At 44.9% G+C, this 18,481-nt stretch overlaps 1 protein-coding gene across 5 annotated transcripts in view; it reads right to left on the reverse strand.

Annotated features, from left to right (window-relative positions):
* Positions 1-10,022, reverse strand: part of VWA5A (von Willebrand factor A domain containing 5A) — a 29,737-nt gene extending 19,715 nt beyond the window's left edge. Inside the window, exons 1-10 of one of the 5 annotated variants that reach the window (XM_081123272.1) lie at positions 9,830-10,022; positions 7,160-7,217; positions 6,838-7,040; positions 6,326-6,548; positions 6,035-6,204; positions 5,664-5,778; positions 2,794-2,963; positions 2,450-2,538; positions 2,106-2,250; positions 1,587-1,666 (exon numbers count right to left, since the gene is read on the reverse strand). In XM_081123272.1, the coding sequence (XP_080979398.1) occupies positions 1,587-1,666; positions 2,106-2,250; positions 2,450-2,538; positions 2,794-2,963; positions 5,664-5,778; positions 6,035-6,204; positions 6,326-6,548; positions 6,838-7,040; positions 7,160-7,202 (1,238 nt within the window). In that variant the 5' untranslated portion in view covers positions 7,203-7,217; positions 9,830-10,022. Of the gene's footprint in view, positions 1-1,586; positions 1,667-2,105; positions 2,251-2,449; positions 2,539-2,793; positions 2,964-5,663; positions 5,779-6,034; positions 6,205-6,325; positions 6,549-6,837; positions 7,041-7,159; positions 7,218-8,299; positions 8,739-9,496; positions 9,616-9,829 lie in introns of those variants that run through there. The other 4 variants (XM_081123271.1, XM_081123270.1, XM_081123273.1 and 1 more) reach the window with 4 other exon arrangements.
* Positions 10,023-18,481: the final 8,459 nt, after the last annotated feature.

An 18,481-nucleotide genomic window follows, 5' to 3' on the forward strand; every position in this document is an offset into this window, starting at 1 on the left:
GCAATGTTTATCTGTGACTGAAATGCACTGCACACCATTGAAGAAAGGAAAAGCTTTTCAATCATGGTAGAGGATAGATTTCATGTCCACATGAAAAGAAAAAAGAAACTTGACCCCACCTCACACAGTGCACAAAAATTAATTCCAGCTGAACTATCTATAGATCTAACTGTAAGAGAAAAACTAATAGAACTTCTAGAAAGTAACAAAGGAAAATAGCTTCATGACCTTAGGTAGGTACAGACTTTTTAATAGGACACACAGAAAAATAAACTGTGTAGAAAAGGACTGAAAAACTAAACTACATTAAAACTAAGAACTATTAATCAAAAAACATCATTTTGAGAGTGAAAAGGAAAGCTATAGAAGAGAAAAATGCATGTCTAAACATATTAGCAAAGTGTTTACATTTAGAAGGCAGAATGAACTACAGATCAGTTAAAAAAACTAACGGAAAAATATAAAAGAAATTTTAAGGTACATCACAAAAGAAGACATCCAAGTGGTCAATAAAAATATAAAAAGGTGCTCAACTTCATTAGTCACCAGAAAAATGCAAATTAAAATTGTAATGAGATACCACTATACACCTACAAAATTAGTTAAAATTTAACAAGATAAACAACGCCAAATTTTATATAGGGAATGGGGCAACTGGAACCTTCATACAATACTGGTGTGAATGAAATTAGTATAACTTGGAAAACTGGCATTCCCAATAAATTCCACAACCATGCCAACTCAAAGAAATGCATCTGTGTGCACATATGTGAAAATAAATATGTACATATGCTTATGTATGTGCACTCACAAGTGTGTGCATGCAAAAAATACCTGTACAAGAATGCAAAGATATTCATAAAAGCATTATTTTTACTAGCTAAACCACAGTCTATCAGCAGTAGAACCGATAAATAAATTATGGTTTAACCACCATGTGGAATACTATACACCAATGAAAATTAACTATAGTTTCATGCCAAATATGTGTGAATCTCAATATACTGCTGAGGGAAAGAAGCAAAATACATACAATAAAAACTGACTGTATAACATTTATTTTTATTCAAAAACAAGCAAAAATAATCCATAGTGTTATAACTCAGGAAAGCTATTTCCTCTGGAGAGATAAAAATGGGTAGTAATGAAATTTGGAAAGTGATGGAAAAGAACAGAGTTGGAAAGGTGCTGGTAACATTCTAGTTCCTGACCTGTGCGATGATTACACATGTGTTCACTCTGATAATCCATCCGCAGTACGCTTTCAATTTGTGTAGCTTTCTGTATGTTTTAATTTCATAAAATTATTTATATTAAAAAAAGTCTTACTATTCAATACTTGTTTCCATTGTGGTTTAGAGGGAATAAGAGACAGAGACAGCACCCTGTTATTGATGTTATTTAGAAAATTGTAACATTTAGTAGTGAAGGAAAAAGTGATGTAGAGAAACATTTTGTCAGATGGTAAAAGTAAAATTCTTGAACAATTCTGTCCTCTGAAAGGAATATCAACACTGGACCACGAGGCACGGGATTACACGTGGCTCTACTGGGTCAGTCGCCCAGAAATCTCATAATCCTCATACCTGTGCTTCAGACAGTTGCTTTTCACTTCTCTGATGACACTAAATGTGTCGTCAACTTCTCCATCTGTGAAAACAAAAAGCTGAACACAGAAGACATTCGTCAAGTCTCTACGGAGTTCATTCTGAAAATCCCCAAATCTGCCCTTGAAAACCCAATTAGTTCACGCCAGAGACACCGATGCCTCTTCAGACAGGCCTGAGATCCCTAAGGGTCCACTGGCACTGGCACCAGGTTCTCATATAAGGTTTGTCCCCAACCCCGGGCATTTGAATCACCTGCCCCAACTAGTTTACCTAAGGCTTTTGTGGCAAAAGATCTTCCACCTCCATGATTCACAGCATGGGCGAAGGAAGAGGAATTCTACTAAATGCTTCTTGTCCTTTTCTCTTCACTACGTGGCAAAAAACTCTGAAATGCGACCCCTATTTCAACAATCCTAAATGAAACTCGGGGCTGTAAATTCCTGAACAGAGGTTGAATCCTTTGTCCCCTTTGGTTAGCTCAGTTCCAGTTCTTACCTGCAGAGGGTGGCCTGGGATGGAAGCTCCACTGTAAATGTTCTTGAGTGGGGTCAAGATTTCCGTGCCCCCTAGGTCAGCCTCCATTAGCTTAACCTTCCTCAGTGCCTCCTCCATGGTCTCCTGAGTGTACTTCACACTCTTCCTGAGAGAAGAGAAACACACTCGGTGACACAGCTACTTGACACTGCCCAGTATCGAGTCCCTGAATTGAGATTAGCCCCACCGTAAACCTCACCTGAAACCCCCAATGCCAAAGCCAGTTCTGCAGTAACCCCTTTAACAATACAGTCCTTTCTTTAGAGTATCTTTCTGAGTTCTCTAGTGCCTTCCTAAGAACTTACTGAAAGAAGGCCTCATAGGAAGATCCAAATCCATAGATGTTGAAATAACAGCCTATAGGCAAACTCTTTAGCAGCCAAATCAGTGTTTCCTGAAAGAAGAGAGTATGAGGAGCGGTGAGAGAGGGTCCTTGCAGACACACAGACCCTGCCAGTCTTCCTCCTGAGGCGTGGGCTTCACCCACATCGGGCCTCCAGACCTCACACCCCAACGCTAGCCTCAGGGTGGCATGTGAGCTGCGGTTCAGCTGGAAACAGACCCAGAGATTCCGATGGACTCTAATTTAACCCTCGAGGCTCATCTTTACTTGAACAGGTGACCCGAAAAAGAAAAGAGCTAGTTTTACCTTGGCTGCCTCTATGCGCAGCTGAGAGTTATCCTGATTGCTCATGGGACACTGCATACTTCCCGAGCGGTCCATGAGGAAGATGAATTCTCCACACGTGATTAGTGGCTGAGCTTCTGGGATATTCGGGTAGAAACTCACCATTGCAGATGGATCGCCCATCAAACAACCTACTCAGAAAGAATAAGGACACTGTAAGACGAAAAGGAACTAAAAATTCATACTACGACACCAAGAATCAGCTGCAGTGACTTCACAGGGAGCTGAGAAACCCCAAACCTGAAACACTGCCTGATCTTTATACTCTATCTGCTGGCAAAGGGTTTGAAGTAAGTTATAAACATATGAGATATAGAAGCAAAATAGATATTAAATAGAAGACAAAGGGTAGAGGTTACCAGGAACAAGCAATAATTAAAATGCTATAATTGATGCTAATTTCCTAGCAGCTAGGCAAATTAGTAAAATACATGAAGTTAAAATGTTCCAGCATGTCAGAAGAATCACCCTAACTTATTTGCAGAGACACATTCTCTTCAAATCAAATCATCAGGAAATTTATCAGGTGGGTCCTTGTTTATGGCTTTCATTGCAGCTTTAAAAAAATGGAGCTCATGTGTGCAACTCTTTCGTTGACAATTTACAAGAGCTGAGAGTGTAAGTGTCACACACACCGAGGAAAGTCCATCTGCTTTGGGTATGAAGCACTTACTGACGCTCTCCAGAACAAAGAGAAGCACTGGGATGTGTGTTGATAACAGCATCACCCAAACAATGGTGTGTAGGCGGCCACGGGAGCTGGCCTATGTCACCAAGTTGTCAAAGCCATAGCTATGATTTTATCTTGAGGGGCAAGTGAAAACTGAGGCCGGAATTAAAATACTAGTATTAAGATAGAGATGTAATGAGAATGGCTGGTTTATACCAACTCTAGTTTAACAGTTCAGAGAATACAAGAAAACACAGAATCTAATTCCAATATCCTATCTATATTATAGTCATTCCAGGGTTATAGGTTTAAATTCTCAGTAGCCCTGAGGTTCAGTCTGACTATAGGACCTGACTCAGTTTACTCTCTTACCCAAGAACACCGCAATAACCAAACTGCTTCCAAATAAAATGAGAGAGGCATGGCAAATAGTCGATAGCACATTGGTTCAAAGATAACTGTTACATAATCCAGATCTCTGGATATATGGTGGCTGAGTAGCTTTTTCTTAATGGGCAAGGTAGATTCCTTTCCATTCTGAGAGACAGCTGGGTAACAGTGGGGCTCACCCTGTACCTGATATGTTAGAAAGGCTGCCATGAGAATGAAGTGAGCTGATATATCTAAACTCTTTAGAACAATGCCAGATACAAAGTAAGCACAATATATGTGTTATCTACTATAATACTTTTGGCCTGGCTCAAATTATTTTCCCCTCCCCAAGTCTCTGCTTCCTCATTTTTAAATGAGGCGTTTCGAACCCTCGCTCTTCTGCTTGCTCAGCTTCATTTTCCCCATCTAAAGAATCAAGGTAGTAAATACCTACATCAAAATTATTTTAAGAATTAAGTGACATAATTCACTTAAGGAACTCAATCTAGGGCTCAACTCAGAGTAAGCTCTTGATAATTTCATAATTACTTAAAGTTCTTAAACAATTATTTGTATTAAATTGTGAATATAATTTTAAGAAAAAACATGTTCTTGCCCGGCTGGGCGTGGCTCAGCGGTTGAGCGTCGACCTAGGATCCAGGCGATCGGGGTTCGATTCCGGGTCAGGGCACATGCCTGGGTTGCGGGTTCGATCAATGACTCTCATCATTGATGTTTCTATCTCTCTCTCCCTCTCCTTTCATCTCTCTGTAATCAATAAAGATGTATTTAAAAACAAAAAAAAAAACAAAAACAAAAAACATGTTCTTAATATGGTTAAGTACATTCAAAGTTTTTAAAGTCTATTTTGCAGTTTCATCATGTAGATGAGAGCTGTCTCATTTGGCAGAACTCTAAATGGTTTCAGCGAGCCAAGCTGCCAGTTGTCATTTACTTCTTTGTATGGATGTGAACAGCAAGCCACCTTGGCCAAATACATGATCTGGAGGCAACATCTGGCAGCCCTGCTGGAGGGGTTTACAAGACTTGTAAAGGCTGCCCTGACGTCTCCCGTGGTCTGCACAGCTGGTCACAGGGAACAGATGAGGAATCTGCAAAGCGGCCCACAGAACTGCTTGGAAGGACAGGGACTGAGATCTCAATCTTTACCTTTTAAGATGCAACATTTTAAAACTTTCTCTGGTGGATTAAAATAATCCTGACTAAACACCAGGTCATGCCCTCACCATCGTGGCTCAGTGGTTAGAGTGTCAGCCCATTCATCAAAGGGTCACAGGTTCGACTGCCGATCAAGGACTCGTACCTCGGTTGTAGGTTCGATCCCTGCGTTGGTTAGGGCGCTTGCTTACAGCAATCTACGAGAGTGCCAAATTCACTTCCCCTTTTAAAGTCCAAGGCATTACCAGATTTGGAAATCTTTGATCATTTGAAAAGTGAAAAGGTCACATCAATATTTTTCCTTTATTTTTATTTATATTTGTAGAGACTGATCATTGTCACATACTTGTTAACTAGTTGTGTTTCCCTTATAAATTCTTTTTCATGTCCTTTGTCCAATTATCTGCTAATTCACTTAAATTTACCTGTAAGACACAGTCACATGATATTCATTGACCTGAACCATTTTTGCATGCCATAGTACAAGCTATTTCAGGTTTTTTTACCCACTACTGGATAGAAGGGGGAAAAAAGTGAGGGTACATTGAGGGTAATTCCAAGACTAGAGTTACCCCTTTAGGAGGTAACTACAAAGGGAGAAAGAAAATACCGGGCTCTGTTGTAGGCTGCCCCATCTCCACAGCTACACTGGGGGAGTGCACCTCTCTGTAGTAAATCAGGAGTTCCACATCTCGATCAAATTTGTGTCCATCAGCCAAGGAAATCTAAGTTGGGAATAAGCAAAGGAGCCACGTTACAACTATCACTGCCTTCTGCCGTGGCTGGGGTGGGAGCTGAGGGCCACAGGAGCCGGGGCAAGAATGGAGAGGCTGCTCTGGAGATTACATAAGGATGAAGGAGCCCAGAGTGATTCCCCCAGGTGAGCAGGGAAAAGGAAGGACTATTTAAGAAAGACTGAGTGAGGAAGATCAGGACCCAAGATCAGGGTGCTGGCAACAACAGTGTTCTCTTACTACTCACCTGAGCAGAAGTCTTATCTCCAAGGTACTCAACGGGACTCGAGGGACAGTTGCATTGGATCCTCTCGATGCCATGCTGGGAACTGGCGGTGGCAACCATGCTGAGTGTGTAGGGCAGGTCCTTCAAAGGCACTACAGGAGTCTTCACTCTAAGGCTGTCCTCAGGCCCTCCTACAAAAAGTTGCCTTAGTGGTGTTTTCCCTTCCCACACCTTGTAGCACCCCTACAACCTTGAGGGGGTTCTCCCAATGGTGTCAGCCACCACTAGTATTTGAAGAAAGGGAATATTCACCGGACAGCTGGTACCGAGGGTTCAGGATAGCGGGGAGCACATAGCGCAGGGCCCCATCTGCCTCCAGGGGCAGCTCCTGCACGTACTTCAGGGTGAGGGCCGCCTTTGACCCGGGGGGGAGGTTCCCCACATTGCAAGAGAAGACGTCCCTGGAGATATCGTCCTCCTCTAACAGGAAGGCTTGGTGGCCCTGGCTGATGGCATCCTCATAATTGGTATGGGCCTGAGAACAAGGAAAGAAAGGTGCTACCAAAGGTGACATGCTTGATGAGGGGACGAGTGGCAGAGGAAACAAAGACCAGGGGGTGAGGTGGTATCGCAAAGTTCACAGCTGTACCGTGAGTGCCTGAGACTGATTTTCCCTCCAGCGATTTTAGGAAAGTATCAGTTAGGGGGCGTGGAGACAAAGCATTCAACACCAACATGATTGTAAAGCTGCATTTGATGGAGACCCTGCAGAGTAAGCGCTGCGGAGATGCCAAGGGAGGAGATAACGCGTCCGCCCCTAGTACCTCCGTCTTGTCCTGTAACTCTGCCGTAATTCTCTTCCCATCCACCATGGCCTCAAAGCTGTAGACAGCCGAGTCTTCATCCATGGGGAAAACAAAGAAGACCTCCAGAGGAACTTTCCCCTCATTCTCGTAGCTTAAGGTGGCAGACACACCAGCCACAAACTCGCAAACGGACAAGGTCACAGAGATGCTCTTCAGTGGCACTGGAGAGAGACCAGAGTTTAAGAGTTCAGCAAACTTTCCTAGAAGGCCTCCTGCAGACCAGGCGTTGTGCTAGGTGCCAAAGAGGCAATGGCAAGTGAGAGTCACGCGTCAGGCTTACCTGGCTCCTCTTGTTGGGTTAGTAGGCCACAGGGGCGCACCATGGTGACACAGGGTTACTGTGGAAAAGACACGTCATGAATAGAGTGCCAGGCTGAGGATTACCTATTCAAACACCAATACCTTATGTGCTTCTCTCTGGCACAAAAATATATTCAGAGGGTTAATGATGGAACTAGGAGGGAGAAAGAAGCTGAAAAGGGGATAAAGGTGTCAATAGCAAGGCTCCTTCTAAATGCCAGAGCCAGGCGGAAAGTTGAAAGAGTCACTAAGTACCTGCTAAACAGGAAACCTCTGAAACACCGTAAGGCTGGTTCAAACACCAATTCACTTTTTCTGAAGTGTATCTGTTACATTACTCCTTAGGTATATTCAGTTAGTATAATGAACTTAACCCCTCTGAACCTCAGCATTCTTTCTAAAATGAAAATCATAGGTATATGCATATATGAATTAATATACATGAAGTCCTCAGAATGGCGCCTGGCCTATAGGCAGCATTTAATCAATGATGAGAGACAATAGTCCTGTTCTTGTTACTCCTGATAGATAGACCTTGGCTGTTACTTCTGCGGTCAGCAGTTAGACGTGAGCAGAGCAGGGGGGATGGGGAGGGAAAGGAGGTCACCGGGTGGAAGGCCCCAGGTGTCCAGCAATGGACAGCTGTAGGGTGGGACCTGGCGTCCAGGATGACCTTTCTTCCCGCTGCCCTCCAAGCACTCTGAACCGAGTCCTCAGGGAGCTTGCTTCCCCCTGTGCTGTCAAAGGGTGACCTGAGCTGCAATCTCCAGCACCAACTAGGGGGATTTTACTGAAAATAAACCTTAAGGAGCTAAAATGTAACCGCCTGGTACACAAAGAATGCTGAAGATGAGTGAAATGTGCTTATCCCGAGCCCGGGGGCACGGGAAGCACTGGGAACCTGAACCTCACTCAGGAACCTACAGGCCGGCTCTTGAGAAAGGTAATCCCCCCCCCCCCCCCGCCCCCAAGGACTCTGAAGCTTTGGCAGGACTATTTTTAGGCCCTCTGTGCTCACCACAATCATTTAAAACATCACACCCTACTCCAAGCCAGAGCAGTGGCCGCGGTGCCCACCCATCTGATGGCAATGGTGCTTCCTACTCACCAGGCCCCATACCTACAAACCGGCGCCAACAAACCGGGCTTCGCTTTTTGTGTCTGTTTCTATGTTGAGGGGTGGTGGCAAAGCGGCTCGCACTACACTCAGGGCGCAGAGGCCCTGGGGAGAGGACCGCCTGCCGGGAAGGGCTTCTGCGCACACGCGACGGGTCAAGTCCTCGGCAAACACGCGGGGCTGCGGGAGGGAAGCGCTCCCGACACCCGACACCCGCGGCGCTTTCGGCAGGGCACGGCCGCGGGGCGCGGCTGGGGAGCCGCCGGGCCGCCCAACCTGGGGGAAGTGCGACCCCGCACCCTCTCCCACCCTTCCCAGGGCAAACTCTGCGGGGTCGGAATCCGTTCCCCCGCCCTCAGGGTGGCATTTCAGAAACGCTCCCAGCCGAGGGGGCGGCCGGCCACAGCCCGCGGCCCGGCCACAGCCCCGGAGCCCCGGGCCCGGGGCGGGGCGCGGCGGCCACGCCCTGCGGCGGGCGGCGGGGGCGGGCGGAGACCCCGGAGGGCGGCCTGGGCGCGGCGGCCACGCCCTGCGGCGGGCGGCCGGGGCGGGCGGAGACCCCGGAGGGCGGCCTGGGCGCGGCGGCCACGCCCTGCGGCGGGCGGTGGGGGCGGGCGGAGACCCGGGCCAGCCGCAGAGGCCAGCAGGGCGCGGGGGGCGGGGGGGCGACCTGGATAGAAACTGGGAGCGATGTAGATTTTAAATATCCCGTCCTAGGGCCCCAGGGCCCAGATGTGAGCAGGAGGGTCTGCGCGGGCCCTCGGATCCCGACACCGACGGCTTGGTGGCTGCAGTCCGAGGTGGGGGGGGGGGGGGGCGGGGCTTGACGCTCCATTTCCACCTTATAATATTACAAAAAATTGAGGAAACACCAACTCTCCGTATGAAAAAGGGGCAGGTCGAGGGAGAGAGAGGAGAAGGGAAGGGGTGTAAAGTAAAAGGGAAAGTAAGAAAAGGGGCCTTGAGATTGTTAGATGGCCAATTCCCACCTCCAGCCCCACAGACCCCCTAACCTGCCACAGCTGCAGAGCCCCCAACCCCCCCCTCCTGCGGGATCCCAGCAGGACAGCTGCACCCCTTGGCTCGCAGTTACAGAGGCCTCAGGGAGCTGGGGGCGGAGAGGGGTCGGCGGGCGCGGTCCCAGCCCCGGGGCTCAGCGGCACCCGCCCGCCCGCGGCACCCGCCTGCCCCCGCACCTACCTGCCCGCGGCACCCACCTGCCCGCGGCCCAAGCCCGAGTCCAGCGCGGAGGCAGCGGGCGCGGCGGGGATTTACGAGAAGGCCCGCCCACCTCCAGGGAGGGTCAGCATCGGAGGCCCGCCCACCTCCAGGGCCGGTCAGCATCGGAGGCCCGCCCACCTCCAGGGCCGGTCAGCATCGGAGGCCCGCCCACCTCCAGGGAGGGTCAGCATCGGAGGCCCGCCCACCTCCAGGGAGGGTCAGCATCGGAGGCCCGCCCACCTCCAGGGGCGGTCAGCAAGCGGAGACCGTGACTAAGGGACCGAGGGGAAATTCTCGAACAAATGTCCGCACCTCCGCTCGCCTGGGCTGGCAGGAACGCTCTTCGAGCCTGGCACGCCTGCTCTTTGCTTCTTCGGCTGGTCTGGAGGACGGGCACACGCACGGGATTCTGTTTTTTCGAGGGGAGATGCTATAATGGTAACATCAGCAGCGACGTCAGAAACTGCCTGGTTCTGCCCTGGAGGGGGTGGCTCCGGGTCGGGGCGCTGGCCGCGCCCCGGGGGCAGGGGTGGTTCCTGGGCTGGGGCAGCGCCTGGGCTGCAGGTTCCCGGGCACCGCCCAGCCTCTGTGTCGCGTCCATCGCCCGCCCTCCCTCCCTCTGGAAAGCACTGGCAAAAGTATCCTCAGGTGAGGGTTGGCAAAACAGCAACAGCCAGAACAACCCACGTAGTTCTGTAATCCACAGCTATCAAGGGTCTGGGTACTAGGCCCTGATAGTAACGCTGTGCGCTGGCGCTGAACTTTATGGGCCTTAGATCGTTGGTTTATCTCTAGTTTGAGTCATTTGTCCCGAGACTGTGTCCTCCCTAGGGCGTGGGGAGGAGAGGTGTTGAGGAGCCAGGGCAATGTACGCAGGGACCCAGTCTTCTGGTCATGAATCACAAGTTTTATCAGGATCTTAAATCTGGTTTTGGGGGGTAACAATGTAAGTAACTGAGAATATCTGCACTCATTTTCCTGGCTAAGGGACACTAGAAGTGATGAAGTTTCCTATATCTTTTCTATTTAAAAACTACCTATTAAATCTGAGCCTTAAAGAAAGTCATATTGCTGTTGAGAGTCTGCATAGGGGAGAGAATGTGTGTATTGAAGGCTCGGGTTGATTTCGGTCGGTCTCTGCCCATTGACTCACCAAGGCACATTTATTCTCTTTGAGTTTGTGCCCTTAACTGTAAAATGACATGCCAACACCTCCTTGGGTTGTTTTTAAAAATCCAGTGGATCTTAATAGATGTGAAAGTAAACCCCTCCACACACACACTCACCAGTAAAGCACAGTATAAGCACAGATTATATTTTATCAGTATTAGGCCCTAGAACCATGTTCTTTACATGTATCAAAATAATTGTGAAAGGGAATAATCCTTTTATTTTGGTAGAAACTATGTCTGGTGTTGTTTCTTCTGGTTCTAACTTCTTTCTGTTGGCTAAAGATTCTGGGCAACAACAGAGAGAAGTTGGAGAAGTGGGGAGAGTTCATCCAGCTAAACCAAAGGCATTGGAACTAGAAGTCTGCCGCAGATCAGACGTGGCAGCTTGTTTGGAAAGAACTCATTTGTATGAATCAGGAAACTTGCATATGATGCTCGTTATTGGAAGGGCAATTATATGAAAATTCTCTGAACCTAGCACAATACAGGGATAGGCAAAAGTAGGTTTGCAGTTGTTCATATGGAAAAAAAACATGCAGGTTATGATTATTACAGTAGCTTTATTAATTCAAAAGAATGTCACAATGCAACTGTAAACCTACTTTTGCCCACCCCTGTATATACAATGAAACAGAACTTTATAGCTATTAAAAATATAAATACATTTTTCACTCATGTTTATTCATGTTTTAAACACAATAAATAATTTCACTCTTTTCGTATAAACTATTTAACGAATCTAATGATCAAACTTTTGAAAGAGAAACATGTAATTCATTCTTTTACTCAACATATTTATCGGGCTTCTACTATATTCAAGGTTTGCTCTCCTAGACATTGGCATTATGGCAATAACAAGACAAACATTTTTCTATCTGGAGCTTACACTGCAGGGGAAGAAAATATTCAATAAACAAGCAAATAAATAAATGAGAAAATAAAGTATCCAGTAGTAAAAATGCTTAAAGAAAATAAAACATGTAGTATAATAGAGAATAAATAGAGGCTACTTTAGATTAGGTATCTCCACCCAAAAATCTGTCCTTGCAATTTAATGTTACTAAGTATTCTCCAATATTGATTCTCAAGGTCAAAACAGGTTTAGTCAAGTTTGCGGTCATTTAGGATAAAGACATTTCTAGCCTCCCTTAAAGCTAGATGTGACCTTATGTTAAATTCTGGCCCACAGGATACAAGAATTCATGTGTGCAACACTTCACCACACCCTTTCAAAGAAAAGACTATGGCCTCCCCTCCACCTCCCTTCTTCCCACTCACTGGTAGGCATGCAAATATATTCTGAGCCTTTTGGACCGTGAGGACTATAACCCATAAGAATGGAAAAACAGCAAGATAGAAGGACCCTAAGTCCCCACAGCTTTCACAGAGCAGAACTGCTGTATTAGCATAGACTTTTACAAAGGAGAGTAAAAATTTTTTCTATGATTTATAACAGTTATTTGGGCTCTGTGCCTCACAATCCTTATCCTACCTGATTATGATCAATAAAAACAGTAAAATTTTTTGAACATGAAAAGCACATTTGCATAAAAAGGAAAAAGATCTGTACATTATGAGAACATTATTCAACTTACTTCAGCACCCACCCGTGTAACTTATATGCCCTAAATTATGCCAGCGCACGCTGATGGCAGAGTGCTGCTTCCCGGCATCCAGTTCCTCTGGGGACACGTCCCTCCCTGAAATAAGAGCTCTTCGCGTTACCGCAGAGAGTACCTCGCAGCGGTTTGGGACAGGCTTCCAACAGCTTGTTTTTCGCATTCTCTCCTTCACAGCTGCTCGCTCTCTATCAACATGGAGTTTCATTTCATTCTTCTGTTCGTTGTCTCTCCTCTGCTGTTTCCATGCGGTTCATCTAAGGTTTTCTATTGTTCTTATTATTCTTGCACCCTTTATGAATTATTAAAACATACGAACCTCGAAGTAAAGGAATGCCCAAATGCACAAAATAATTTGATGAGTGCACGTAAATGCTGAGAGCTGTGTGTACTCACCCGCCTTGCCATTGCTATTCACTGTGGACACTGTTAGGTTCCAAAAGAGCAGGTGTCGGAAATGACACAAGCCCTACAGCGTTCTTTACCTGACCTACTGGTGAGAGCAGTTACGACCGACAGCCATTATTTTCATGTGATCACTGGCAACAAATTCTATGTTTGGACAGATCACATGAAAACTGAGCCCAACCGAAACTTCTCAGAGATGGATGGGTAGGAGATAAGACAGACTGAAGCCACAATCTACTATATATTGAGTACTTTTAGAAACCAGGGCCAAGTGTTTTACAGGTTAAGACAAATGGCTTTACTTTCAGACCCAAATAGTGGCTGTCATCACTGAGGAAAGGGTGAACACAGGGAACGTATAAACTGGAGTCACGTTAACCCAGCTGCTAAAATTGTTAACATTATGAAGACTGAGGCATGAGGAACTTCTCATTTTAACTAGCCTGGGAACTTAAATTTTTTTGAACTTTCCAGTCCTAGTCAATGGCTGGATACACAACTCCCCGAAGGATTCCGTATCCTGGCCACCTGATTACCTCACATCCATGACTCAGACTACCGGACGTAACCAGAACTCCTGGCACCCACCTTCCTCACCACCTGGCATTTATTACACCGAATGCCTGTCATCTGACTGATAATCATCCTGGGCCAATCTTAGGGCTAAGGATGCAGAACTGATAACTCAAAAATGTACTTCTTGTTCTGAGTGTCACTGGACAGGGGCTGGCCCAGAGCAGATCTGCCTCAGGCCGCCTGTAGTGTGTGGATCCTTGACATCTTGTAGGAAAGATTTCACAACAAGAATCCAGATGGTTTTGAGAGTATGTTTATTAAAGCTGGGAGAAAGGAAGAAATTCAGGTAGAAGGAAAAAAAGGCAGAGCCTAGGCGGTGCTCTGCTTTGGCTCCCTAGAAATGTTATAGGAAAGAAGTGAGCCAAGGCGGGGCTGCTGTTAGCTCACTAGGAGGTGAAGGTCACAGCGACAGAAGTGAGCCTGGGTGGGGCTGCTTCAGCTCACTGGGGAGTCAGAGAAAAGAGGGCCTTGGAGATAGAATCGGGGTGAGCCAGGGTCTAGCTGCCGCTGCCTGCCGCTCCCCTGGCTGCAACTCTCATGGGGGCCCTTCGAAATTAGGAAGAAAATAAAAAGTTCAGCCCGGCCGGACATGGCTCAGCGGTTGAGCATCAACTTAGGATCCAGGAGATCGCGGTTCGATTCCCTGTCAGGGCACAGGCCCGGGTTGCTGGCTGGATCCCCAGTCAGGGGCGTGCAGGAGGCAGCCCATCAATGACGACTCTCTCCATCATTGCTGTTTCTATCTCTCTCTCCCTCTCCCTCCCTCTCTCTGAAATCAATAAAGATATATTAAAAAAAAAAAAAGTTCATGCCCAGGAAGGGGCTTGGGTGTACTCTAGAGCAAGCTCACATTGAGTTTTTGTCCTGAGGGCTTTTTATCTTTTTTTTTTTTTTTTTTAGAATTTTTATGAGTTTATTTGACCCAAACTGATAATTTCTGGGAAGCAAAACTTCAAAGGATTGAAATAATACTCGGGAAAATGGCAGTTTCACCACTTATTTTATATACATCAAAATCAAAGGGCAAGATGTAAAAGGGTTACATGAAATTCATTGGTGATAGATTAGGGAGGCAGGTGGGAGAAAGCAAAGCAGGGAAATCTCTGGGATTGGATATAAGAAATTTAAACTTTCCTTTCTTCTTTGGAACACTCCTGGTTTTTTGCCTAGCTGTGTTTCCAGTTTGCAAACTATAAGACCCTTGAATAAATCTCTATAATTTCCTTCTACCAAAGCTTCCAGACTCTTTCTGAGTGTGTTGGGCATCACAAAGCCACTTAGCTGTTTGGCAGAAATTTCTTAGAAGATGCTGATTACTTCTTAAAAGGGGCAGTTGTCATCAACAACAGCAAATGTGCTTTAGGCAAACCAGAGCATAAGTAAGTGCAAAATAAATAGGCAGGACTAGTAAAGGGCATGCCTTGCTTATCCAGAGGGTCAAAACTAGAGAAAACTAGAAGCCAGGTACTGATATAATAGGATGAGCTTGGTTCTGCCATAGAATTTAGTCCCCGAGTTTTAGATTCAAAGAGTCTGGGCTTTAATTTCTACCTCTACCACTTAATAGTTATGTAATCTTTGGGATCCACACCACCATTTGTTAAGTGGACTAATAGTACCTACCCAATACATGTTTTTTAAAGGCATCTGTCAAAACTAAGCACTCTTTAAATTTTAGTTCCACCTCCCCTTTCTTACACTGGCCTTGTTGAGTCCCAAGGATCTGGAAATCTTATGTCTTTAGATTCCATAGAGAATGAGCTGTTATTACAAGAAAGGTTTCTGAAGTTTTTTGTATTTTTCTAACTCTAGAAATACTAGTTTGCTTTGTTTTTGTTACTCATGATCTCTTTTTCTGTAATTACTAGTCGTTAAAACAAAACTAAACCCATGCCCGGCCGGGTGTGGCTCAGTGGTTGAGCGTCGACCTAGGATCCAGGCGATCAGGATTCAATTCCCGGTCAGGGCACATGCCCAGGTTGCGGGCTTGATCAATGACTCTCTCATCATTGATGTTTCTATCTCTCTCTCTCCCTCTCCTTTCCTCTCTCTGAAATCAATAAAGATATATTTAAAAAAAAAAAAACACACACACAAAAAACTAAACCAACCAAACAGACTAAAAGGAGGGGGGAAACTCATCTTAAAATTAAGAAGGGAAAGAGAAAGGGGAGGAAAAGAAAGATTCATCCAATTTCAGTACAAACCACAGAAGCATGTAGTACCTGTCAGGAAATGTGTAGGCATTATCTCATTTAATCCTCACGATCAACCTATGGAATACTCTCATAACTCCATTTCACAAGTGACGATATTAAGGTTCAGTGAGGACCACTGACCTACTCAAGAACTTACAGCTAATGAGCAACAGGTGCGTTCTTTACACCAGAACTTTCTGGATCCAAGGTAATACTCTTTTTATTATGTGACAATTTCTTTCACAACCCTAAGAGGTAAGGGAATAGGTAGAAACTGGGGAAAATGACAGTTAAGCAGGCCAAATCCCTGAGGCCCACAAAGAACAAAAGGGTTCCATGGAATGTCCACCCAGAATAGAAAAGTAGCGTGGCCAGGGGGCATCCACAAGCTCTTTGGTTCCCAATCCTTTAAAGATTATCTTGTTTACTGTGTACCTTTTTCTCCTAAACTCTCTCGCCATCCAGCATTTAATTGCTCCTATGCCCAAAAGGCTCCTGCTCCATGAGTCTTGGGATATATCATAGGTGGGGCTCCAGAGGGACTATGAGATAATTTAAAATTCTACAAAGGTAAGAGGTTTTTTTTACCTCTGCCAACTCTGAGGAAATCATCCTGGATGATAGGTCAGCCATCAGCATTGTGGCTTCCTCTGTCTGTGTGATTCTGAGAGAACTCAAGTCCCATTCCATGGCACTTTGGACAGACAGACATTTGGGACAGGAAGCCCTCAACTCTATAGAAGAAACTGAAGATGAAGGGATGAAAAAAATGCTTTGGTTTGTTTTTAACTTGAGCCAGCCGTGACCCATTTTCCCACATAAGTGCCCAGAACATCTCCTTATCGTTTCCATTTTTACTTTCAACCTCACTCTGGAGTCCTTGGTAGCGAGGACTGTTGGAAGAAATTACAATTAAAGGCTTCCTTCTCATTTTACGCAACATCTAGGGTCCTTCGTCCATTCGCTCTCAAACAGCATGCAGGGATGCATTCATTTGTTCTTTTTTGGTTCATTAATAATTCATTCAGCGTCTATCATGTTCTAAGCACCAAACAGTTGCTTAGGATTTTAAAAAAATTAGTTGAGCCCGGCCAGGTGTGGCTCAGCAGTTGAGCATCGACCTAGGATCCAGACGATGGGGGTTCGATTCCCGGTCAGGGCACAGGCCCGGGTTGCAGGCTAGGCAGCCGATCAATGACTCTCTCATCATTGATGTTTCTATCTCTCTCTCTCCTTCTCCTTTCCTCTCTAAAATCAATAAAGATATATTTTTTAAAAATTAGTTAAATATATTCTCTGACATACAGAAAATAAGTTTCTATGGTATGGAGAAAATAATCATCTGCCCAATGCAAAGACGTGTAAAAGACACTCTTCTGGTTCTCTTCCAAACCTTTGAAAAATGTCTACATGTACCTTATGTGGTTCCCTATTCTCTTTTTCCTAAAATATGTCCCTCAAGCTTAGCCTTCAGACTGCCTTATCCTTGCTTTACCCTGTCTCTCCTCATTCAGGCTTTAGACAGGCAGTTGCTTCCCAAATTCTTTGGCATTAGACTTTCTATAGCAAATATAATAAGGAACCATTATATAGAATATTATTAAGCATCAAATGGGCCTTGAGAGTATCAGGCTACGTGAAACAAGTCAGACAGAAAAAGTTAGGAACCATATGATTTCACTCACATGTGGAATGTAAAACTGAAAGCAACAGGTGAACAAACAAGAAAAACAAGCAAAACCTCAGAGGGAAGGGGTGGGGGGTAGTAAAGTGTAAAAAGGGTGAAATGTATCATGATGGAAGAAGGTTGGACTTTGGGTGGTGGGCACAACGCAATGTGAAGATCACGTGTCATAGAGATGTACACCTGAAACCTATATAATCTTTTAACCATTGTCACAACAATAAATTTAATTAAAGAATAAAAAGTTAGAAAATATTTCATGAATATAACCATACATATTTAATCTTTACAGCAATTATGTGAGGAAAAGTTTACCTAAATTAATTAAAAACATTTAATGGATACCAAGCACTCTATACCAAGCACAATTATAAGAACATTCCACATTTTCAAAGACTATAATTAGAGTGGTGCATGTCAAAATACAGATTTGTGGGACACAGTGAGGGACATCATACCAAGGAGACTACTCAGTTACTTGGCAGAGACTTTCCTAGTTTACCTTTATCATCCTGCGTTAATTATTAATAATGCCCCCTTTTCACTCTCAAAAGTGTCCTAGTTGTAACAATAAATTTTAACTCATTAGTTAAGGTTGAGGTTACTGGTGCAGGGCATGCTTTCTGCTTCTTTAGAGATGAGAAGCTGAGGTTCAGAGGTTTTAAGTTGCTTGCCCATAATCACATCCCCCCAAATCAGACCTTGAACTTGGCCTTTAGACCTGTAATCCAAATTCTTTTTAATATGCCATGTTGTCTCTTTCCCGGATAAATGTTTCCATTTGAGTTGAATCTTCTAGGAAAGCTCTATCCGTTCCTATTGTGAATGCAGCCCTAAGTTAGTGTTTACCATTCTTAGATCCATGTGTGTGATAACTACAAACCTGTCTGCCTGTGGGTCTTGAAATAGTGAGGATGTTGAATGTTTAAGATTAAAAAATAATATTTGAAGTTATAAGGACAAACTATTTTTTAAAACATGGTAAACAAAATCTCAGTCTGAAGTGATGTTATTTTCATGAGATTTTTCTCATAAATTTTCTTTGTTTTCAGTTTTTATCTTGCATAAAATAATGTTTATTCTGCCTTAGAACCAACAGAAATGTCTCCTGTTTCGCTTTTCCTGTCACTGATATCCTGCATTAGCATGATTCCTACATGACTGTGTTTTGAATGGTTTAGCAGGGTAGAGGCCTACATGTAGGATGTAGGGGATGAGGTAGACACCTAAGACATGTTCCCAATCTTCTCCATCCATGTTTTTTTTTTGTGCCTCACCATACTTCATAAGTATGGGTACCCAGGGGT

This window comes from Miniopterus schreibersii, assembly GCF_964146895.1.
Source record: "Miniopterus schreibersii genome assembly, chromosome: 20".
Classification (NCBI taxonomy): Eukaryota; Metazoa; Chordata; class Mammalia; order Chiroptera; family Miniopteridae; genus Miniopterus; species Miniopterus schreibersii.